Source organism: Oncorhynchus mykiss, chromosome 15 (genome assembly GCF_057628025.1).
Source record: "Oncorhynchus mykiss isolate SJ-2025 chromosome 15, ASM5762802v1, whole genome shotgun sequence".
Classification (NCBI taxonomy): domain Eukaryota; kingdom Metazoa; phylum Chordata; class Actinopteri; order Salmoniformes; family Salmonidae; genus Oncorhynchus; species Oncorhynchus mykiss.
This window is the reverse complement of record NC_143036.1, coordinates 63913846-63939354: the sequence shown is the minus strand read 5'-3', so window position 1 is coordinate 63939354 and position 25509 is coordinate 63913846. Positions and strand designations below refer to the sequence as shown.

Sequence of the window (25509 nt, the reverse complement as noted above, 5' to 3'; positions counted from 1 at the left end):
GGTCTCAGCTCCTGTTTCACCATCCTCTCAATGTCCATGCCCACATCTGGGTCCTCAATGGTAGAAGTGATCTGTGGAGACAGAGGCTTCCACGGCAGCCTTTTTTATATATTAAATCAGTTTAAATGGAATTATATTTGATATGATCCTCCAACTTTTATCCAATTTGTTTGTATGAATTCAATTTATCCAACAACTGGCTCACCAGAAAACTGAATTGGCAGCTGTACAGGAATCTTACTGAATAATTCCACCTTTGTTGTCCTGAAACAACCATTATTAATTTATATGCAACCATCCCTCAAAGTGTGTCTGAATGTCTCACATGTTTTTATATGATTCAATGGGCTTGTTGAATTCATCCTAAATGTAGTTTGGGTGAATGGCTGGTGAAGGGAGTTACAGTATGGCTTCCCGTTGACGAGGTTGGCACAGGGATCTTCCCAGAGCTGGTCTTGGGGAGTCGTCTGACAATCAGCACCTTCCTGAAAGCAGCCACTGGTTCGATGGTCTCTCTGGCCAGGCTCACCATCTCCTTCACATCTTCCTAGCTTTTCTGTAAGACAGACAGACAGACCACAGGTGGAGAACCACCTCCAACTGTGCATGGATATTCGAGAACGAAGAAAGTATCACCCAGAACAGATTAGTTGAAAAATGGGTCCTGTGGCTTTCCATTAGCCAAGCTGTAATGCTGTTTGGAGCGGTCTCATACCACATTACAATTCTGTATCTACCTCTTATACTCTCCTCAGCACCTGGCCTGTATCTGTGGTCACAAAGGGAAATCTGTTTATAGGAAACAATTATTTTGCATGTCCTCCTAAACATCCCCATTTGAAAGTAAAATGTTATGTAAAAGGCATGCTGGAAATGTTCCCGGCATGCCTGGCTGGAAAGAAAGAAATGGAATGGTATCAAACGTGTATTACATTCACTCCATTCCCGCCGTTGTTATGAGTCATCCTCCCCTCAGCAGTCTCCTGTGATGCATACTATTCATATGGTATCTCTATCAGAAGGTGGAGATGGGGTCTGTTCATGGAGATGTCTTTTCTCTATAAAACCACCAGGTGGCAGAAATACAACTACAACTCAGGTGTTGCATACCCTTTTGATATTGTTTTATTCTGGGAATTAAAAACGTTTTAATTCATTATATTTGTACTGTAACCCTCATGGCTTGATGATGAAAATATATTATAACACCCTAGTAGCCTAATAATAACCGTATGCTATATCTCTTGAGGTTTCTCTTGGGGGTGAATAGCGTGTTTGCCTTGGTTTAGCTATATCTGTGTCAGAAGTGGGATGGCCCCAGTGTTCCCTATAATATTTTATACACAGACAAGAAACAGTAAAGTACAGTACATTGTTTTCTCGCGTGATATCAAATGTCACTTACAGTATTAGGCATTTCCAAAGACCACAACATATTGACTCAAAGGTCAGTCTGGTATTTTGACAGAAAAAAACAAACAGGAAGTATTCGTGTAGCCAGCTGGTGGTAATTGTAGTTGAATGAGCAGAGCTCACTGTGGCAGTGAAGGACGGACGCCCTGAGACAGAGAAATTCGCGGTGGAACTGTTTTCAATTAAAACTATTTATGCCACGACGAGAGAAATAGCTTACACTGACTGAAAGTATAGGAATATAGTGGACTGGAGAAGCACACTCCTGGTCCTTTAAAAAAATATTTAATAAAAGTGTAAATCCAAGCGACCCGATAGCTTTCACACAAGGGCGTGTGTGGGTCTCGGGAGCACTAGGTCGCTTTTTATCCTTTGCATGTTGGTACTGTATATATTTGATATTTTTGCATCACTTGGGTCCAGAGGATTTGCTTGAGGATGGGGTGTACCCTGAGCACGGACGATAAAGCGGCGGTGGAGCGCAGTAAAATGATCGACAGGAATTTGCGGGACGACGGGGAGAAAGCCGCAAGAGAGGTCAAGCTACTGCTTCTCGGTAAGGGAAGTGGTTGTCCTTGCTTCGTCCCGCAACGTGATACATTGTGGGACGAAACAATGGTTATCCGTGAACTTCAATGACTGCAATATTATATGCGATTGCGACATTGTAACTAAATGTCAAACGCACTATTTACAGTGATATACAATTGGTCTGCATACACATAATGGCAACAATTTGAATTGAGAATTATTGCACGATTTCATACAATTCCGCATAGCAGACAAGCTGTCATCATCAAATTTAAAACATTGCATAGACTTTTGCATAGACTACCTTGAAATCACAAAGCACATTGGCTACAGTGGATTGCCTAATTAACAAAAGTTGAAGAATCATTTCCGATTTAGCATATAGGCAGAAAAGGTTGTTGTCCACACTGGCTCATCAGTTCCAGCCTTCGGTGTGTCACCACCCATGCAGGCAGTTGCAACAAAGTACCCCTTTTGTTACGCTTATCCAGCAACACAAATGGTTTCTATGGGCCATATGCATTGGCTTAATCCTCCCAGTATTTGACACCTTGTCGCCTGTCAGCAGCATTGTGTTTGAATGCTAAGTCCAGCTGAGTGCATATGATGTTATCAATTTGGTAATTGGCCCAGAAACTGTTGGAATAAAGAATTGCAAGTGCTATACTACTATGTTCAAAACATTTTTGTTTGAGACTTAATCACCTGTTTTGCTACTTCAGGCATAGATGTAGGCTGTTTATGAGTCCACCATTGCTTAGATAAAGAGGTCTAAATTAAACTTGAGGTTCTTTCTTACCACTACCCTCATTGGTTGGTGGAATAGTGGATGGACTTATCCCTGAGCGTAGCCTACTGCACAATATGTTTTGCCTAAAATCATTTAAAACCGTGGACATTCCATTGACAAACAAACGAGCCCATTCCCTGGACAGAAACTAGTGCTTGTTTTTGAAATACTGCTCTACCATCCATTCCATTGGGGAAGAGAGCTCTAGACACGCATGTCATATAATATTTTCATGTTGAATATGGGTCACAAGGACTGGATGTGTCTTCTCTATTAATACGGGTATTCTTCACTGATGCCATGAGCAAGAACAGCTGTCCTGAAATGCCTGTATAACTGTAGGCCTGTATAACTGTAGGCCTGTATAACTGTAGGCCTGAATAACTGTAGGCCTGTCAGTAGATGGCTATGAAAGCTTTTGGTGAGGACATTGTCTCTGTTCTGTTTTTCTGCTATTTTCTTCTGGTTTTACATGTTGATATTTACCATTTATAAACTGGGTGGTTAGACCACTGAATGCTGATTGGCTGACCACGGGTATGACAAAACATTTCTTTTTACTGTTCTAATTACGTTGGAAATCAGTTTATAATAGCAATAAGGCACTTCGGAGGTTTGTATGGTTATATGGTATAAACCTCTTCCTTGTTGTTGAGAGCCAAGGCTACATTCATCTGTGTTGCTATGAATGATGAAACTGATTCGAAGCAAGTCTGGTCAAGTACTATGGCTGCAGGCTGCGACTTAGGTCTCCAAATATTCCTCTGAGTGAAATTATAAAGTTTGTGTAAAGTCAATCCCAGACCTGTGACATCCAATATTTTGAACTCTTTTGAAAATGGTCTCTCCCAGTATCATATACAGAACAAAAATATAAACACAACATGTAAAGTGAAATTTTCCATACGCACAAAAAGCTTTTCTCTAAAATGTTTCTTACATCCCTATTAGTGAGCATTTCTCCTTTGTCAAGACAATCCATCCATCTGACAGGTGTGGCATATCAATAAGCTGTATTAAACAACATGATCACTACACAGGTACACCTTGTGCAGGGGACAATAAAAGGACACTCTAAAATGTACAGTTTAGTCACACAACACAATCTCACAGATGTCTCAACTTTTGAGGGAGTGTGCAATTGGCATGCTTGACTGCAGGAACGTCCACCAGAGCTGTTGCCAGAGAATTTAATGTTAATTTCTCTACCATAAGCTGCCTCCAACAGTTTTAGATAATTTGGCAGTACATCCAACCGGCCTCATAACCGCAGGCCATGTGTAACCATGGCAGCCCAGGCCCTCGACATCTGGCTTATTCACCTGCGGGGTAGTCTGAGACCAGCCACCTGGACAGCTGATGAAACGGTGGGTTTGTACAACACAATAATTTCTGCCCAAACTGTCAGAAACCGTCTCAGGGAAGCTCCTCTGCATGCTCGTCATCCTCACCACTTGACCTGACTGCAGTTTGGCGTTGTAACTGAAGTCAGTTAATCAGTATCGGCTTTTTTGGTCCTCCAATAGTCAGTATCGGCGTTGAAAAATCATAATTGGTCGACCTCTAACTGAGAGCATCTTGACTGACTGTGTCACTGCTTGTTATGGCAATAGCACCGCGCTCGATTGCATGGCGCTACAGAATCTCTATAGCAGGCGGTGTGACTCAAAGGCCAGGAAAATCATTAGACTCCAGCCACCCAAGCCATAGACTGTTGTCTCTGCATCCGCGCGGCAAGCGGTGCCGGTGCATCGAGTCTGACACCAACGGGCTCCTGAAGAGTTTCTATCCCCAAGCCATACGACTGCTAAATGGTTAACAGAATGGATACACAGAATAAATGAGTTGACCCTGTCTATGCACACTCATAGGACTCTGCACGCACACTAACACTCCAACGCAGACACATCTATATGGACTACACACACACGCGCACACACTTGCATACAATCATCATTTATGCTGCTGCTACTTTTTTAAATCATATCTCCTGATGCCTTGTCACCTTATTCCTAATAGTAATATGTCGTCGGACTTTGTCGGTTGGCAACAAACTTTAAGGTGTATTACCACCACTGACTGGAGTGCGGACTGCAGTTCCTCTTTCAATCACCCACGTGGCTATATGCTCCTAAAAACCAATGAGGAGATGGGAGAGGTGGGACTTGCAGCACTTCAAAAATCTAACCAAGTTCATATGTACGTGTCAATTTATTTTGAAACGCAAGGTCAGCTTGTTAGAGTTTGCAAGTAGGGCATTTCACTGTACTTGTGCGCGTGACATTGAAACTTGTTTGCACGTTGGCACCCTGACCTGCTTCCTGTGTCAGCCATTCAGGTTGGTAACCAGGTAACACACGCAGCCTTGTCAGATGACCGTGAGATATGCTAATAGAGGAGCAACAGGAAGGAATGTTCTAGATCAGGTCTAAACCCTAACACTCATTATGAATTGAGAAGGTGTACTCATGGAGAGGAAAAAGATGTTTGGTTGCTGTTTGATTACATATTAGTCTCTTCAGTTACTATACTTCTGTCACAAAAGTCTCAATTCCTCTCATCTGCCTCCTAGTCGCCCCACTAAACATACTTTGTTTAATTACATCCTGGTCAAGAGGTCACAGCCATATCAGTGATGCTGATGGTGCATACATCGGCACAGGCAGCACCTCAGAAACGGTGGTGAATATTAAATCACTTCAAGGACACCAACCGTCAAACGTCCGTGTTTTACATTGTCAGCCCATCAACGCCACACAATGTCCATGTCTGTGCAGTGGACTTCATGGGGGGTGGCATACGGTAGGACGCACGCACGCATAAAACAATTGTTGCGTTGTCCAGATGCATGTAAGCATTTAATTGGCCAGTGTATACCATGTGTATCCTGTACATGCGGCTAATATCACACACACACACACACACACACACACACACACACACACACAGCATAATGAGCAGTCTGTCAGCAGAGTATACCAACATCCTGCTGTCAGAGGAACAATCATTTGTATGAGGAGTGCTATGAATGTTTGGGTGTATGCTGTCAAGTCTGTACAAGCAACATCTTGTCTATATTAGGCTGACTAAACCCAACCACGTTGGTGTCGAGAGGATTCTGTAGGTGTTCTATGTAACATTTTATGTAAAGCATTACGGGTAGGGCTTTATTTTACAGTACTAATGCTTCCACTTGTATTTCCTGGATGTTTGATAGGAAACTGTCTTTCTTGTACTTCAAATAGTTCAACACATGGTGGTTAATTACCTGTCACCAAATGTGTAGCAATAACTCTCAAATAAACAAACAAGCAATTCCTAGGTTATCACTATCTGCTATTTTACCATGTCATTCATCACATCTGGTGATTTCATGTAGGCCTACTGTAAACTGAAGTGCTTATGAATTATGAGGAATTCAATAGCTTCCACTTCTCCAGCACCGTCCCGTTAGATCTACTACTGTTACTGGTCTCTTCCAGTAAAGTATCGGCCTCCATGGAGTTTGAGGAAACATTCTATTATCCATTGGCCTGGATGTGGGCAGATGAATCCAGCTGATTTAGCTACATGACTCCCTGATTGGTTAATTAATGCTACTGTAACTTCCTGGGTTCCCTTGTGAGTCACTCAGAGGCTCAACAGCTCCCGATGGTAACGAGGAAAAGAGAGAGGGATGGTGCCTGCTCAAGTCGCTAATGTGGTGCCGCTAATGTGGTTCCTGGAGAGTGAGCCAGGCCCAGCCGTAAGCCCATTCAGCTCTGTCCCCTGTCTCTCAGCTGTGTCTCTCGCTCCCTCTCAGCCGTGTCCCTCGCTCCCTCTCAGCCGTGTCCCTCGCTTCCTCTCAGCCCGTGTCCCTCGCTCCCTCTCAGCCCGTGTCCCTCGCTCCCTGTTTACCAGGACAGCCTGGCCAGAGGACTGTATGCCCTGGCCAGCCTAACTGAAACCCAGGCAGGACAGGCCCTGGTTTCTTCTAGTGACCCAGACAGATAACCCCTCGGCTCAATTGAAAGCCCTCTTCAACTCCGTGACAGGCAGAGAGAGCGGGGGAGAGAGAGAGTGGGAGGAACTCCAAAAGCTATTATCCCCACCCTAGTGTTATATAAAAGCTCCAACTAAATCATAATTTAAGATTAAAATACAACAGAGCTGTCATTTGGAATGAAGACCTGATTGTAGCCAATCCCACCACAACACTTTGAAAAACATTCCTTCATTGTTGACATGCATTCCATTCATGTCCTCTTTTCACTCTGTGGAAAACCACCGTGGGGCACTTTCTAGGAGAGATGGGTTGGATGGTTGGTGGGCTTTAGAAGTACTGTTCTATAAACGTCCATTTTGTTTGCAGGCCTCAACAATTTTTCTTAAAATACAGTCGTTTCCCAACCGCCAGAAAGCAGCTGCCTCACTGTGGTTTTGGTCTGGCTCTTTGATGGGTGTATCAAATTGTGGGTGGGTAACATGACTCTGTCTATCCGAGCCCATGAGGTCCACTTTTCTGTCTCTGCTTTCTCTAATGGCCCATGTGGCTCAAATCAGACTTTAAAGTTACTGTGGTGGGGCCACACCCCTATGACATCACTAGAGTTGAAGGATAGGGCAAGGTCAGTTAGGCAAACAAATGCTTCAGTCTGGACTGACTTAAAGAAATGTCATAAGGGAACAGTACCTTGGCGATATCATCCAATAATTATTCCTATGACTTGCTAGCATACATTTTGTTGACCCTATGCAGGGTTTTGTGTTCCATATTGAGAAATCAAGTGTGTCGGTCAGACAGTAAAACATATATCTAGAGGGAGGGTTCAGTGAACACACAACGGCCTGTAAAGAGGGTATGTTTATTCTAGATTGAGAGGCAGCCAGTCAGTGTGGTAGGGAGTGGAATGCTGTGTTGTGTCGCTGCCTTGGCACCGAGGCCCTTAGCAGAAGGAGGGAGGTGACTTTACCTGCTGCCAATGCTGTGTGTCTGTGTGCGCACACGTTTGTTTTTATGTGTGTTACAGTGCACGTGTGTCTGCTGTCTCGTAGTCCCTCTGGGGTTCTTAGTTTTTGGCTCCTGAGCAATGAGACATGTTAGTCCTCTCCTCTCTGGGGCCAGGACCACAGCAGTGACATGTAATTAAAACAATTTGTCCTCCGGTGAAAGCCATTCCATTAGGCTGAACAGTAGGAGGTACCTGCCTGGCACACTGTTAAAACACACACATTCTCACACACACTCTGTATCAGCATGCTCTAAGGCTCTGGAGAAAGGCTTGTCCACAGGAATTCACTTCTACATGTTGGTTTCAGGTTCTCTTCTGCGTTAGGGAAAGTTCCAGGCCCCTAAGTTTCACTTGCCACAACGAGAAGCCCTGACGTAGTGTGTGGGTGTGGGTGGGTGTGTGTGTGGTGCGGCGTGCATGTGCTCATTGTCTTGCTGTATTGCAATACTAGCTGGTTCTTGTGAGATGGGAAGGTTGGGTGTTACAGAAATAGCTTCCTCCTGGCAAATCTAATGGGTGTTTTTTTACAGTTCTGAATAAACAGTGAAGAACTTTAATCACACTAGTAGCAACAACATTGTATTAAAATGTGATATACTACTTTGGTAATTGCATTTTATTGCATAGCAATGGCGTTTGTAATTACACAACATGAGTTGAGACTTTCTTATTCCACTACTGAACTTCTATAGAATTGGTAAGTAATACTAATGAGTAAAGTTTAGACTGACATGGCTACAGTTCCCCTTTTTCTGACTGTGTTTGTGTCCGAGCTGAGCAACCCCCATGGGAAGGGACTTAGCAAGCCCACGAAACAAGTGAAAACATCATGAGTTTGTTTACAGGGTCAACCCATATTTCCCAGTGGTCCTCCTCTTATGTCAAGGAGGAGGGGCCTGCCTTAGTCAATCCCCATGACACATCCTCTACTTATGTGTTATGGGGACATTGGGGACATTTTGGGGACATTTTCCTATTAATAATACATGCCCTGGCTGTGGAGATGAGCCATCGCTACACAACCGCCACCAACCCTCCTCAGGTGACCGTGTGGCGAGCGCTTTGGTACCGGACCCGGTTGCCATGGCAGTGTGACGGAGGCACGGAGCCCCTAGCAGCAGCCAGGCACAAGCAACGCTTGTTCTGTGTTCCCTGCCTTTCTCATAGGAGTATTGCCAATCACCTCTCCACCTCTCACTCATTGGCTGCTAGCTTAGTGTCCACCCTCCTGGCTCTTGTCCCCATGTGAGTGGTTTACACAGCCTATCAGTCAGTAATGTGTAATTTCAATATAGAAGGCTTGTACCATCTTGAAGTAACACAATATGTGCTCATAGGCCCTTTCAGGCAAACCCTGGTTACAACTAGGGATCGTTGTTTTTCTGGTGGTATAGCAGAGCTGACAACTAACTCATTTAATGTACAAAGACCCAATGACCCGATTATTAACTGGTTGATAGCAGCGTTGTGTTGATAGTGTGTTAGTGGTTGCTGGGAACTTCTGCAGGCTGCATGCTTCACTGCTGTTAATGTAGATCATGAGGACTGTACTTAGGGATGCCACCCGTTAATTTAAAATACCGACCGGTTCCGTATTTCACTGAAATAATAAACATTTTGTTTTCGAAATTCTAGTTTACGGATTCGACCATATTAATGACCAAAGGCTCGTATTTCTGTGTGTTATTTTATAATTAGGTCTATGATTTGACAGAGCAGTCTGACTGAGCGGTGGCAGGCAGCAGCAGGCTCGTAAGTATTCATTCAAACAGCACTTTAGTGCGTTTTGCCAGCAGTTCTTCGCAAGCACAGCGCTGTTTATGACTTCAAGCCTATTAGCCTAATGGCTGGTGTAACCAATGTGAAATGGCTAGCTAGTTAGCGGGGTGCGCTCATATCATTTCAATCGTCACTCGCTCTGAGACTTGGAGTAATTATTCCCCTTGCTCTGCAAGGGCCGCGGCTTTTGTGGAGCGATGGGTAACGCTGCTTCGAGTGTGGCTGTTGTCGATGTGTTCCTGGTTCGAGCCCAGGTAGGGGCGAGGAGAGGGACGGAAGCTATACTGTTACACTGGCAATACTAAAGTGCCGATAAGAACATCCAATAGTCAAAGGTAAATACAAATGGTATAGAGAGAAATAGTCCTATAATTCCTATAATAACTACAACCTAAAAACCTCTTACCTTGGAATATTGAAGTCTCATGTTAAAAGGAACCACCAGCTTTCATATGTTCTTATGTTATGAGCAAGGAACTTAAACGTTAGCTTTCTTACATGGCACATATTGCACTTTTACTTTCTTCTCCAACACTTTTGTTTTTGAGTTATTTAAACCAAATTGAACATGTTTCATTATTTATTTGAGGCTAAATTGATTTTTGATGTATTTTAAGTTAAAATAAGTGTTAATTAAGTATTGTTGTAATTGTCATTATTTCAAATACATTTTTAAAAATTGGCCGATTTAAATCGGTATTTTTTTGGTCCTCTAATTATCGGAATCGGCGTTGAAAAAAATCATAATTGGTCGACCTCTAGTCTGTATCAACCGGACGGCTGCAGAGCAACGCTGTGGGTCAGAGATGTCAATACAGAAACACAGGAAGGGAATGATCAGTATGTTTGACCACCTCGGGGTTCTCCACTACGCTCCAATTAAAATGGGGTTGGATAATGGCCTGTAATGAGTAGCTCTTTACAATTTGACTTTTCTTTCTCAGTATGTTCGTCAGTGTAATCCCATAAAAAAAATGTTTTTTTAAATACCAGGCAATCAACATTATGATCAGTGTTGGCTTGAAATTCCACTGCAGATTCGGAACACATCGCTCTTATCGCATAATTGCAATTAGTTCCATTATAAGCTTTGACTGGTTTGGTAAATGTGTTCTCTCTCTCAGGTGCTGGTGAGTCGGGGAAGAGCACAATAGTCAAGCAGATGAAGTGAGTATGTTCCTTCCATTCTTCCAGATGCCATATCTGCCACACCATCAAAACAAAGCATTGTTTTTGCCCTTCTGTGTGGACAGTTCTCAGAAATCAGTCATTGTTATTGTCCTAGTGCCCCATTCAATTCAGATGCTGTAAACATTGTTACCTGGATAGTGTTATCAATGTTCGTTTTTTTCTCCTGTCATTTTATGATGGAAAGGTTGCCATGGGGTTTGGGGTTATTGGTCTGCTACTTTTCTGTTATTTTTTTGCTGTTAATAAAAATGAACATGAACAAAAAGTGTTGCTCAATGTTCCTCATGCTGACTGACTGTGTCGTGTTTCTCCATGTTCCTCATGGTGACTGACTGACTGTGTCGTTCCTCATGGTGACTGACTGACTGTGTCGTTCCTCATGGTGACTGACTGACTGTGTCGTTCCTCATGGTGACTGACTGACTGTGTCGTTCCTCATGGTGACTGACTGACTGTGTCGTTCCTCATGGTGACTGACTGACTGTGTCGTTCCTCATGGTGACTGACTGACTGTGTCGTTCCTCATGGTGACTGGCTGACTGTGTCATGTTTCTCCATGTTCCTCATGGTGACTGACTGATTGTGTCGTTCCTCATGGTGGCTGGCTGACTGACTGTTTCTCATAGTGGTTGACTGTAGTTGTGTTGCTCCATGTTCCTCATGGTGACTGACTGTAGTTGTGTTGCTCCATGTTCCTCATGCTGACTGACTGTAGTTGTGTTCCTTATGGTGGTTGACTGTAGTTGTGTTGCTCCATGTTCCTCGTGGTGGATGACTGTAGTTGTGTTCCTCATGGTGGCTGACTGACTGTGTCGTTCCTCATGGTGACTGGCTGACTGTGTCGTTCCTCATGGTGGCTGGCTGACTGTCGTTCCTCATGGTGACTGACTGATTGTGTCGTTCCTCATGGTGACTGACTGATTGTGTCGTTCCTCATGGTGACTGACTGATTGTGTCGTTCCTCATGGTGACTGACTGACTGTGTTGTTCCTCATGGTGTCTGGCTGACTGTGTTGTTCCTCATGGTGACTGACTGACTGTGTTGTTCCTCATGGTGGCTGGCTGACTGACTGTTTCTCATGGTGGCTGACTGTAGTTGTGTTCCTCATGCTGACTGACTGTAGTTGTGTTCCTTATGGTGGTTGACTGTAGTTGTGTTGCTCCATGTTCCTCGTGGTGTATGACTGTAGTTGTGTTCCTCATGGTGGCTGACTGTAGTTGTGTTCCTCATGGTGGCTGACTGACTGTGTCGTTCCTCATGGTGACTGGCTGACTGTGTCGTTCCTCATGGTGGCTGACTGACTGTGTCGTTCCTCATGGTGACTGACTGTGTCGTTCCTCATGGTGACTGACTGACTGTGTTGTTCCTCATGGTGGCTGGCTGACTGTGTTGTTCCTCATGGTGACTGACTGACTGTGTTGTTCCTCATGGTGGCTGGCTGACTGTTTCTCATAGTGGTTGACTGTAGTTGTGTTGCTCCATGTTCCTCATGGTGACTGACTGTAGTTGTGTTGCTCCATGTTCCTCATGCTGACTGACTGTAGTTGTGTTCCTTATGGTGGTTGACTGTAGTTGTGTTGCTCCATGTTCCTCATGGTGGTTGACTGTAGTTGTGTTGCTCCATGTTCCTCATGGTGGTTGACTGTAGTTGTGTTGCTCCATGTTCCTCGTGGTGGATGACTGTAGTTGTGTTCCTCATGGTGGCTGACTGTAGTTGTGTTCCTCATGCTGACTGACTGTAGTTGTGTTCCTTATGGTGGTTGACTGTAGTTGTGTTGCTCCATGTTCCTCATGGTGGTTGACTGTAGTTGTGTTGCTCCATGTACCTCGTGGTGGATGACTGTAGTTGTGTTCCTCATGGTGGCTGACTGTAGTTGTGTTCCTCATGGTGGCTGACTGTAGTTGTGTTCCTCATGCTGACTGACTGTAGTTGTGTTCCTCATGGTGGTTGACTGTAGTTGTGTTGCTCCATGTTCCTTATGGTGGTTGACTGTAGTTGTGTTGCTCCATGTTCCTCATGGTGACTGACTGACTGTAGTTGTTGCTCCTCATGGTGGTTGACTGTAGTTGTTGCTCCATGTTCCTCATGGTGGTTGACTGTAGTTGTTGCTCCATGTTCCTCATGGTGGTTGACTGTAGTTGTGTTGCTCCATGTTCCTCATGGTGGTTGTCTGTAGTTGTGTTGCTCCATGTTCCTCATGGTGGTTGACTGTAGTTGTGTTGCTCCATGTTCCTCATGGTGGTTGACTGTAGTTGTGTTGCTCCATGTTCCTCATGGTGGTTGACTGTAGTTGTGTTGCTCCATGTTCCTCATGGTGGTTGACTGTAGTTGTGTTGCTCCATGTTCCTCATGGTGGTTGACTGTAGTTGTGTTGCTCCATGTTCCTCATGGTGGTTGACTGTAGTTGTGTTGCTCCATGTTCCTCATGGTGGTTGACTGTAGTTGTGTTGCTCCATGTTCCTCATGGTGGTTGACTGTAGTTGTGTTGCTCCATGTTCCTCGTGGTGGATGACTGTAGTTGTGTTCCTCATGGTGGCTGACTGTAGTTGTGTTCCTCATGGTGGTTGACTGTAGTTGTGTTGCTCCGTGTTCCTCGTGGTGGTTGACTGTAGTTGTGTTGCTTCGTGTTCCTCATGGTGACTCACTGACTGTAGTTGTGTTGCTCCTCATGGTGGTTGACTGTAGTTGTGTTGCTCCATGTTACTCATGGTGGTTGACTGTAGTTGTGTTGCTCCATGTTCCTCGTGGTGGTTGAATGTAGTTGTGTTGCTCCGTGTTCCTCGTGGTGGTTGACTGTAGTTGTGTTGCTCCGTGTTCCTCATGGTGACTCACTGACTGTAGTTGTGTTGCTCCTCATGGTGGTTGACTGTAGTTGTGTTCTTCATGGTGGTTGACTGTAGTTGTGTCCTCCATCCCGTGTGTCAGGATCATCCACGAGGCAGGCTACTCGGAGGAGGAGTGTAAACAGTACAGGGCTGTGGTCTACAGCAACACCATCCAGTCCATCATCGCTGTCATCAGAGCTATGGGACGACTCAAGATCGACTTTGGAGACGCCGCCAGAGCCGTGAGTGGGCTAGACATGATGATGGATTGCATTTATCAAAGCCTTCTGACTAAAACTATAAACACACCCAATCACATGCCCAACGCTGATGATGCCATGGCAGTATTAATAATGCTATTGATGGTAGGGATGATTTTCACAGTGGAACTGATGGTGACGATTTGATGGTAATAGTGATGGTTGTGCTGACGGACTGCTCTCTCACAGGATGATGCGAGACAGCTGTTTGTGCTGGCGGGGTCGGCAGAGGAAGGCTTCATGACGGCGGAGCTGGCCGGGGTCATCAAACGCCTGTGGAAGGACAGAGGGGTACAGGCCTGCTTCAGCCGCTCACGAGAGTACCAGCTCAACGACTCTGCAGCATAGTGGGTCACACACACACACACACCACCTTGTCCTGCTCACACAGTCTGCTCAGCTTGGTCTGACACACACACAGCTCCTGCAGTTCCTCTTCCTCCCTAATTCTCATTCCTCTGCAATAACCAAAGGCCTTGAGCAGTCCATTTATTACAGATGCCCGCCCACTCTCTGGCAGACATGTAGATCTCTACTGCCTACAGTCCAGTCTGCTTGGTGTTTCAACCTTGAGTGAAACTGTCAATATTTGTTTTGTGTGGGGGTGTCACCCCTGTAGTAGGACTGTAACACACAGGCTGCAGCATGTCTGCTGATTCCTTAACCTTAGCATTTATCTCATGTAGCTGTCTAACAGCAGATTGGCCAGGGCTGTTGTGTTTACCAAACCCTGGTAGCAAAACACCACAGACAGCAGAGCTAGAAAACATGTCCAAATCCCTTTGTCAGTGGGCAGCGTTTGAGCTCAACTCCCTCAGTTCAGTTGTTTTTTTTCTGAAGTGGTTGTTCTTTTTTCGTCCGCATTGTGCCACAGCCTTTCCATTAGCCAATGAAGTCACCAGAGGGGCAACCCCTGCGCTGTGTCATGAGAAACCCCTCCACCTTGTTTTGGAACGGAACAGACGTCATCGATTGGCTCTCTGGCCTCAAGTGCCGTAGCTGCTGGCCATTTCCAAATCAATACCCAGAATCCTTTTGGCCAGGACTACCACACACACACACACCCACCCACACCCACAGACCAGCGTCACGTAGCCTGCCGACCGGCCTCCACAGCGAGGCTGCTGTTTGTTTGGGTTAAAACACCTGTGCTGAGTAGTGTGTAATTACTGCTGACGTAATCTTTTGGAAGAGTAATACAGGGTAGAGTGTTTGATGTGTGGGGGGTTCTACTGTAGATTTACTGTTGAGGAGGGGGCAGGTGTGTGCGACAAGTCCAGAACTGAGCCCTATGTGGACTATTTTTGGAAATATTGGCTTATAGGGACCATTCTGGGGGGCACTGATAGTGTGGAAGAGAGTTGGAAAAATATCACTTGTTTTAACCAGTTCAAGAAATAGAAGCAGACATGGTTCATGGCCAAACAAGATTTGTTTATTATTTAAATAGCTTATTGTCCAATTCTCCAATCCAAAGTTAAATCTAGAATTGGCTTCCTATTTCGCAACAAAGCATCCTTCACTCATGCTGCCAAACATACCCTTGTAAAACTGACCATCCTACCAATCCTCGACTTTGGCGATGTCATTTACAAAATAGCCTCCAATACCCTACTCAACAAATTGGATGCAGTCTATCACAGTGCAATCCGTTTTGTCACCAAAGCCCCATATACTACCCACCATTGCGACCTGTACGCTCTCGTTGGCTGGCCCTCGCTTCATACTCATCGCCAAACCCACTGGCTCCATGTCATCTACAAGACCCTGCTAGGTAAAGTCCCCCCTTATCTCAGCTCGCTGGTCACCATAGCATCTCCCACCTGTAGCACACGCTCCAGCAGGTATATCTCTCTAGTCACCCCCAAAACCAATTCTTTCTTTGGCCGCCTCTCTTTCCAGTTCTCTGCTGCCAATGACTGGAACGAACTACAAAAATCTCTGAAACTGGAAACACTTATCTCCCTCACTAGCTTTAAGCACCAACTGTCAGAGCAGCTCACATATTACTGCACCTGTACATAGCCCACCTATAATTTAGCCCAAACAACTACCTCTTTCCCAACTGTATTTAATTTATTTATTTATTTTGTTCCTTTGCACCCCATTATTTTTATTTCTACTTTGCACATTCTTCCATTGCAAAATTACCATTCCAGTGTTTTACTTGCTATATTGTATTTACCTTGCCACCATGGCCTTTTTTGCCTTTACCTCCCTTCTCACCTCATTTGCTCACATTGTATATAGACTTGTTTATACTGTATTATTGACTGTATGTTTGTTTTACTCCATGTGTAACTGTGTCGTTGTATCTGTCGAACTGCTTTGCTTTATCTTGGCCAGGTCGCAATTGTAAATGAGAACTTGTTCTCAACTTGCCTACCTGGTTAAATAAAGGTCAAATAAATAAAATAAATAAAAATTGTCCTATTGTTCCGTTGATGTATGTGAATTGGATGCATTGACTCCCATCTAAACATTTTCTCTCTCTTCCCCTCCCCCAGTTACTTAAACGATTTGGACAGGATATCCCAAGCCACCTATATCCCGACCCAGCAGGATGTCCTGAGGACCAGAGTCAAAACCACAGGCATTGTGGAGACACATTTCACCTTCAAGGACCTCCACTTTAAGTGAGCACTTCCTCCAAATCTCTTTTTAAGTGTAGTCATATTCCATACTTTAAACAGGATAACTCAATCTACTTCCCTACTGTGCGTATTGAATCTCTCAAACCCATAGAAATGTCCTTAGTCCAGGGGTTTCATTGTGACTGGATGACAGAGCTGACCATACGACATCAGCAGTGAATCATATCTGTTCTAGAATTCCATTGGCTGATGCCAGAGAGGAAAGGGGAACGGTTGGCTCACTGGTCAATACCCATATTTCCAGTGTTGGGGATTAGTGAACTACATGTAGTTCAACTAGTAATTGAACTGCATTTTATGGTAGCTTGGTGGTAGTTCTACTAAATTCAAATCTAGGTTGTGTTTTCTGTAGTTAACTGTCTTACTATGTAGTGGTGTAGCTAACTACTGGAACTACACACTACTTCTTTACCATGTAGTGGTGAAGCTAATTACTGGAACTACACTACTACTTTACCATGTAGCGGTGTAGCTAACTACTGGAACTACACACTACTTCTTTACCATGTAGCGGTGTAGCTAACTACTGGAACTACACAATACTTCTTTACCATGTAGTGGTGTAGCTAACTACTGGAACTACACTACTTCTTTACCATGTAGTGGTGTAGCTAACTACTGGAACTACACACTACTTCTTTACCATGTAGTGGTGTAGCTAACTACTGGAACTACACACTACTTCTTTATGATGTAGCGGTGTAGCTAACTACTGGAACTACACACTACTTCTTTACCATGTAGTGGTGTAGCTAACTACTGGAACTACACACTACTTCTTTACCATGTAGTGGTGTAGCTAACTACTGGAACTACACACTACTTCTTTATGATGTAGCGGTGTAGCTAACTACTGTAACTACACACTACTTCTTTACCATGTAGCGGTGTAGCTAACTACTGGAACTACACAATACTTCTTTACCATGTAGCGGTGTAGCTAACTACTGGAACTACACACTACTTCTTTACCATGTAGTGGTGTAGCTAACTACTGGAACTACACTACTTCTTTACCATGTAGCGGTGTAGCTAACTACTGGAACTACACACTACTTCTTTACCATGTAGTGGTGTAGCTAACTACTGGAACTACACTACTTCTTTACCATGTAGCGGTGTAGCTAACTACTGGAACTACACAATACTTCTTTACCATGTAGTGGTGTAGCTAACTACTGGAACTACACACTACTACTTTTGCAAAAAGAAAAAATAATACCTGCCTAATTGTCACTTGAAACAGTTTTTTTGTGTTAAATAGGCTATATTACATATTAAAAGTAACTTTAGTTAAGAAAATTATATTTACCTTAATGAAAGCATTAGTGTAGCTTTACTACTTTCAGTGTGAAGTAATTGGTAGCTTGGTAAACTATATTTTCAGAGTAGCTTCCACAACACTGCATATTTAGTTGTTTTATCACGTCTGTCCCCCACTCCACATCCTAGTTGAATATCAAGCCCTTTAAAAATGCTCTTCCTCAACAGTTTGTTCAGCCAAGCCACTCAGTGCAACTCAACAGAGAACTATGTGGAGCCATTCCAATGCAAACCATATCTAAGTACATTAGAGCCCCACAGCCGTCTGTGTGCCAATGGGTGGAAACTGGCTCACAAAGCGGGTGACATTATTAGGGCTTGTTCCCTTGGGTTGCGTTAATGTGTTACACAGCTCAAAGTGCAAATTGTTAACGGTATTAACAAGAATGTTATTTAAAATACAAAAACATTACATTTAACAAAGTTTATGCATTTATACCCCACAAAAAAATATTAAACAATTATACCCTCCCTTCTAAGTATTTTATTCTGTGTTGAGCATTTCTACTGTGTACCATCTCTCCACAACACAGAAAAGCCTACAAAAAAATAAAAATTCATGTATTCTCTGTCATTTCCATCTGGTGGCCTGTTTAACCATCTAACACTTAAACCCATCTTTTCCCTAGTGGCCAATGGCCAATAAAGTTGTTTGTCTTGTGTGCGACGTGCATGGAAACATGCTCCGTTTACATTGTCTGGTGCATTATCCTCCACTTCCTCCTCAGGATGTTTGATGTTGGAGGTCAGAGGTCAGAGAGGAAGAAGTGGATCCACTGCTTCGAGGGTGTCACTGCCATCATCTTCTGTGTGGCGCTTAGCGACTATGACCTGGTGCTGGCTGAGGATGAGGAGATGGTGAGTTCCTGTCCAACCAATGGACATGAAATAAGTGTACATGTACAGTACCAGTCACAAGTTTGGAAACACCTACTCATTCAAGGGTTTCTTTATTTTTACTATTTTCTACATTGTAGAATACCAGTGAAGACATCAAAACAATGGAATCATGTAGTAACCAAAAAAGAGTTAAACAAATCTAAATATATTTTAGATACTTCAATGTAGCCACCCTTTGCCTTGATGACAGCTTTGTACACTCTTGGCATTCTCTTAACCAGCTTCACTTGGAATGCTTTTCCAACAGTCTTTAAGGAGTTCCCACATATGCTGAGCACTTGTTGGCTCAAAGGACAGATTTCTACCGGTCTAATGTCCATTGCTCATGTTTCTTGGCCCAAGCAAGTCTCTTCTTATTGGTGTCCTTTAGTAGTGGTTTCTTTGCAGCAATTTGACCATGAAGGCCTGATTTCACAGTCTCCTCTGAACAGTTGATGTTGAGATGTCTGTTACTTGAACTCTGTGAAGCATTTATTTGGACTGCAATTTCTGAGGCTAGTAACTCTAATAAACTTATCCTCTGCAGCAGAGGTAACTCTGGGCCTTCCTTTCCTGTGGCAGTTTCATCATAGTGTTTGATGGTTTTTGCGACTGCACTTGAAGAAACTTCCGAAATTCTTGAACTTTTATGGATTGACTGACCTCCATGTCTTAAAGTAATGATGGTCTATCGTTTCTCTTTGCTTATTTGAGCTGTTCTTGCCATATAATGGATTTGGTCTTTTACCAAATAGGGCTATCTTCTGTATACCACCCCCTACCTTGTCACAACACAGCTGATTGGTCCAAACACACTAAGAAGGAAAGAAAATCCATAAATTAACTTTTCACAAGCCACACCTGTTAATTGAAATACATTCCAGGTGAACACCTCATGAAGTTGGTTGAGAGAATGCCAAGAATATGCAAAGCTATCAAAGCAAAGAGTCCCTACTTTGAAGAATCTCAAATATAAAATATGTTTTGATTTGTTTAACACTGTTTTGTTTACTACGTGATTCCATATGTGTTATTTCATAGTTTTGATTTCTTCACTATTATTTTGTAAGGAAAACTCTGGAATAAGTAGGTGAGTATGTCCAAACGTTTGACTGGTATTGTGTATCTGTATGAAACCAGCCAAGTCCTGAACAAAAAATTGTTCTCAATATAATATTTACTTTGAAAATGCATTTTAGTGCTGGACTAAGCTTCATTCTGGGTCTGTGAAACTGTCTATACGAGTCCAAACATGTTTCTGAGTATATCTCGATAGTCTAAATAGGCTTTCTCTCCTCAACTCCTTTCCTTCATCTGCACTGATCTGAAAACATAGGATAAAGCAATATGGTGGCCGTCCTAGCAGGTGTTTGCTTTCACCTGTCCCGTTATTCCACATCAGTGCAGGGTAGCCTAGTAGTTAGAGTGTTGGACTAGTAACCGGAATGTTGCAAGTTCAAACCCCGAGCTGACACGGTACAAATCTGTCGTTCTGCCTCTGAACAGGCAGTTAACCCACTGTTCCTAGGCCGTCATTGTAAATAAGAATTTGTTCTTAACTGACTTGCCTAGTTAAATAAAGGTAAAACAATACAAATGAAGGCCTGTAGCTCGAAACCCCACAAAAACCATTGTCCAATGTTGCCGTTTTCTCTCCCCAGAACCGGATGCACGAGAGCATGAAGCTGTTTGACTCCATATGCAACAACAAGTGGTTCACAGACACCTCCATCATCCTCTTCCTTAACAAGAAAGACCTGTTTGAGGAGAAGATCAAGAAGAGTCCTCTAACTATCTGTTACCCAGAATATGCAGGTACAGTAACACAGCCAACCAGCCATGGTAGACTGTCTATTGAATGATTGGTGATGAGTGTGTGACTTATCACTGGAGTTGTCTGTACATTTTCTATGATTTCTTTGTCATTTGCACAACTGAACAAATAGAACTGAATGTCTCCATGAGTGGAAAGAGGATCTCAAAAAATCCCTGTCTTAGGTCAGTTAGGATCACCACTTTATTTTAAGAATGTGAAATGTCAGAATAATCATGTAGAGTGATTTTTATTTGAGCTTTTATTTCTTTCATCACATTCCCATTGGGTCAGAAGTTTACATACAATCAATTAGTATTTGGTAGCATTGCCTTTAAATTGTTTAACTTGGGTCAAACATTTCGGTAGCCTTCAATAAGCTTCCCACAATAAGTTGGGTGAATTTTGGCTCATTCCTCCTGACAGAGCTGGTGCAACTGAGTCAGGTTTGCAGGCCTCCTTGCTCACACATGCTTTTTCAGTTCTGCCCACAAATGTTCTATTGGCTTGAGGACAGGGCTTTGTGGTGGCCACTCCAATACCTTGACTTTGCTGTTCTTAAGCCATTTCCCCACAACTTTGGAAGTATGCTTGGGGTCATTGTCCATTTGGAAGACACAAATGCGACCAAGTTTTAGATTCGTGACTGATGTCTTGAGATTTTGCTTCAATATATCCACATAATTTTCCTGCCTCGTGATGCCATCTATTTTGTGAATCGCACCAGTCCCTCCTGCAGCAAAGCACCCCCACAACATGTTGCTACCACAGTCATGCTTCACGGTTGGGATGGTGTTCTTCAGCTTGCAAGCCTCCCCGTTTTCCTCCAACATAACAATGGTCATTATGGCCAAACAGTTCTATTTTTGTTTCATCAGACCAGAGGACATTTCTCCAAAAAGTATGATCTTTGTCTCCATGTTCAGTTGCAAACCGTAGTCTGGCTTTTTTATGGCGGTTTTGGAGCAGTGGCTTCATCCTTGCTGAGCGGACTTTCAGGTTATATCGATATAGGACTCATTTTACTGTGGATATAGATATTTTTGTACCTGTTTCCTCCAGCATCTTTACAAGGTCCTTTGTTGTTGTTCTGGGGATTATTTGTACTTTTCGCACCAAAGTACGTTCATCTCTAGGAGACAGAACGCGTCTCCTTCCTGAGCGGTATGACGGCTGCGTGGTCCCATGGTGTTTATACTTGCGTACTATTGTTTGTACAGATGAACGTGGTACCTTCAGGTGTTTGGAAATTGCTCCCAAGGATGAACCAGACTTGTGGAGGTCTACAATTTCTTTCTGAGGTCTTGGCTGATTTCTTTTGATTTTCCCATGATGTCAAGCAAAGAGGCACTGAGTTTGAAGGTAGGCCTTGAAATACATCCACAGGTACACCTCCAACTGACTCAAAAGATGTCAATTAGGCTATCAGAAGCTTCTAAGGCCATGACATAATTTTCTGAAATTTTCCAAGCTGTGTAAAGGCACAGTATGTAAACGTCTGACCCACTGGAATTCTCATACAGTGAAATAATCTGTCTGTAAGCAATTGTTAGAAAGATGACTTGTGTCATGCACAAAGTAGATGTCCTAACCGACTTGCCAATACTATAGTTTGTTAACAATACATTTGTGGAGTGGTTGAAAATCGAGTTTTAATGACTCCAACCTATGTGTATGTAAACTTCCGACTTCAACTGTATGTACTGTCTTAACTATGGGATGAATTCTGACTTGCACTTCAATTCTCACTTAGTCTCCTATTAACATCAATTCATGACATAGTGAGAATGACTGAAGCGGAGGTTGGGATTCATCCCTTATGAGGAACACCATTACAAATGTGGGGGTTTTCTTGTCTTGCGGCCAGGCTCCAACACATACGAGGAAGCTGCGGCCTACATCCAGTGTCAGTTTGAGGACCTGAACAAGAGGAAGGACACCAAGGAGATCTACACTCACTTCACCTGCGCCACCGACACCAAGAACGTGCAGTTTGTCTTCGACGCCGTCACTGACGTCATCATCAAGAACAACCTGAAGGACTGTGGACTCTTCTAAGACCTGGATTTCATCGATGGAAGTTTTCTGGTGAGCCCACCTTTTTTTGTTCCCTTTCTCCATCAGTCTTTCCCTCTCTCTCCCTTCTCATCGCTTCTCCTTGTGCAACATAGCCCTGCCCAACGCACTGCAGACTTGTGAACTTGTGTTCGTATGTGTAGAGTGCTGGGGGATCGATGTTGGCGCTACATGGTTGAGGGCACATGTCTGACTGGTGGCTGCCATGAGTGCACACAGTGCCAGTGTGCTAAACTAGTATGCTAGCTTTCCCAGATGGTGAGAGTTATCCTCAGGAGCTCTTGTTGTCGTGTGTATCTCTACCTTCTGAAGACTGGCATCCAACTTCAAACGTTTTATAATCAATTGACGTGTTTGAATTGCGCTGCTTCCAGGCTGCATTTGAGATGCAGTTTAACCCTTTCATTATCAGCTACTTGTTAAATCTAGTCATCTGAAATCAAGGCCCTCTGGAGTCTATTCGGGAGTCTAGTTAGATGCTCTGCTTCATTAATATGTTTGGGGGATGATCATGGCATGGTCAAACAATATTTTCAGGATATTTGAATGGAACGGCCTTTTGTACTGCCAGGCATACAATAAGATCTAATGGTGTGTCTTCCTTTCTTTCTCTCTCTAGGCGGTGAAAAGCCTGCATAATGTGCATTTTCGGGGAGAAGATCAGGAGAATCTGAGTGGGGAGAATCAATTATGGACCATTGCTGTACTGTATTCCACTTTTAATGGATTTATTTATGTTTTTATCTTGGAACATTTTGAATTTGTGTTTAAACATTTGTGTTGGATGTTTGTCATTGTAAAATCATTCTCACACTTCTTTTTTGGAAGAAGCTTGTTTTATTTAGTTTGTTCCTTTTTTATGCCCTCTGGAAAAGGAAGCTTGTTTTATTTAGTTTGTTCCTTTTTTATGCCCTCTGGAAAAGGAAGCTTGTTTTATTTAGTTTGTTCCTTTTTTATGCCCTCTGGAAAAGGAAGCTTGTTTTATTTAGTTTGTTCCATTTTTATGCCCTCTGGAAAAGGAAGCTTGTTTTATTTAGTTTGTTCCTTTTTTATGCCCTCTGGAAAAGGAAGCTTGTTTTATTTAGTTTGTTCCTTTTTTATGCCCTCTGGAAAATGAAGCTTGCCTTTTGGTGGAAATATTCCTTTTCTCCCTCCCCAATTGTTAGGGGAAAAGGATTTGATTTGAGCTCAGTTTGTTGGTACTGTGCCTTTGCATGTCCTTTTCTCTGCGGTCACTGACCAAATTGCTAGTTTTTTTGCCTGCTAAAATTGTTCCAACATAAAAGGTGAAACGTTTCCTTAGGGATATTAACAATCTTTTGTGCACATTCCCAACCAATTTAGTGACGGAATTCCCCATGGTCCAAAGGTGTGTTTGTGTGTGTCTCGATGGTGACCAACGCAGCCCCCGCCCACAGGCTGTCCCATACTGACAAAGGGATGTGGTTTTTAACAGTACACCATATCAAATGTGTATCCAATATGAACCCTAGCTAGGTCAAGGAGCTTACGTTATGCTGTGGAATTAAAGAACAGCTAAACCGGAGTAGTATTTTACTGTATATTTTAAGATTTATTTAAGGAGATTTCGGGGACTTGGTCTCTGCGATCACTGCAGAATCACAATTGTAAAGCAAAGTAAAAATGGATGGGGAACAAACACATGGTTATGGTCTGTAACCAGCCACAGCTGTCTGTGTTCTCCAACAGACAGGGAGCCTTTGTACACTCATTCCCTTATTTTGCTAATAAAACCCTTTACAAACCATTCAGTGAACCTGGCGTCTTCAGTGCTCTCCTGAGTTGGAGTTGGTGAAAAGGGGGAGGGAGTCAACTTACTGCAGGTGAGATTGAGCATTTCCTCTGGTCACCCTCATCTATTCATCCTTATGTCATGTAGTCACCCTCATCTATTCATCCGTATGTCATGTAGTCACCCTCATCTATTCATCCTTGTGTCATGTAGTCACCCTCATCTATTCATCCTTGTGTCATGTAGTCACCCTCATCTATTCATCCTTGTGTAGTCATCATTTTTCTGTTTTACCATCCTGTTTCTTTATGCCATGTTGATGTCACAGCTTGCTGGGGAAAACCCCAAAATGTATCCGTCTGTTTAACTTTAGTTTTACTTCACAAGGTGTGACACACTTCACTGTGAAACAGTGGTATAACGGGAGTGATTTTCCCACCATGCTAATTCCCTATGTCTTTGTTCCTTAACTTTTGTTACTTTAACATAGCGTTAAATATTTGAATTTCAAGTGTTTCTTGAGTGTTTGGCACAAACGCATTCAAAACACATCACATCATAGTGTGTGTGATCAAGGAAACTGGCAAACTGGAGACAATTCTCCTTGTCTCTAGATGATTCTCCTTTGGTGGCATTTCCCTGTCTGTTTGAATATACAGCTGTATGGAGTGTGGCACTGCTGTTGTTTGTTGGGTGTTGAATGATTGACAGCCTGTTGTCATTGGGTTGTGGGTGACTTGAGGAGAGGCAGAGTCTGGTCAGTGGCCATGGTGACATGTTTGGTCATAATGACATAACATCACTATTCCATTATCTTGTTTCTCTAATCTCATTAGCCAGATTACCCTGCAGAGCTATTGTTGGTTTAGGTTTTTGGGGGAAATGAAACACTTTCATGTAGTTTACAGGTTCTTTACAACCTTTCAGGGAGTTTTCAGGTTCTTTATAACCTTTCAGGGAGTTTACAGGTTCTTTATAACCTTTCAGGGAGTTTACAGGTTCTTTATAACCTTTCAGGGAGTTTACAGGTTCTTTTATAACCTTTCAGGGAGTTTACAGGTTCTTTTATAACCTTTCAGGGAGTTTACAGGTTCTTTATAACCTTTCAGGGAGTTTACAGGTTCTTTATAACCTTTCAGGGAGTTTACAGGTTCTTTATAACCTTTCAGGGAGTTTACAGGTTCTTTACAACCTTTCAGGGAGTTTACAGGTTCTTTACAACCTTTCAG

At 43.2% G+C, this 25509-nt stretch overlaps 1 protein-coding gene across 1 annotated transcript; it reads left to right on the top strand.

Annotated features, from left to right (window-relative positions):
* The first annotated feature begins 1319 nt into the window (after positions 1 to 1319).
* Positions 1320 to 24295, top strand: LOC100301656 (guanine nucleotide-binding protein G(i) subunit alpha-1). Its single transcript, XM_090200776.1, has 9 exons — positions 1320 to 1969; positions 10629 to 10671; positions 13623 to 13764; positions 13972 to 14129; positions 16290 to 16418; positions 18488 to 18617; positions 20300 to 20453; positions 22319 to 22539; positions 23147 to 24295. Exons 1-8 carry the CDS (start codon positions 1852 to 1854, stop codon positions 22507 to 22509), a joined length of 1065 nt encoding a protein of 354 aa, XP_090056902.1. The 5' UTR covers positions 1320 to 1851; the 3' UTR covers positions 22510 to 22539; positions 23147 to 24295.
* Positions 24296 to 25509: the final 1214 nt, after the last annotated feature.

Coding starts and splice junctions, on each gene's coding strand:
- LOC100301656 (XM_090200776.1), top strand. CDS start 1,852: ATGGGGTGTACCCTGAGCACGGACGATAAAGCGGCGGTGGAGCGCAGT. Junction 10,672..13,622: donor ACAATAGTCAAGCAGATGAA/GTGAGTATGTTC, acceptor CCCGTGTGTCAG/GATCATCCACGAGGCAGGCT. Junction 16,419..18,487: donor TTCAAGGACCTCCACTTTAA/GTGAGCACTTCC, acceptor CTTCCTCCTCAG/GATGTTTGATGTTGGAGGTC.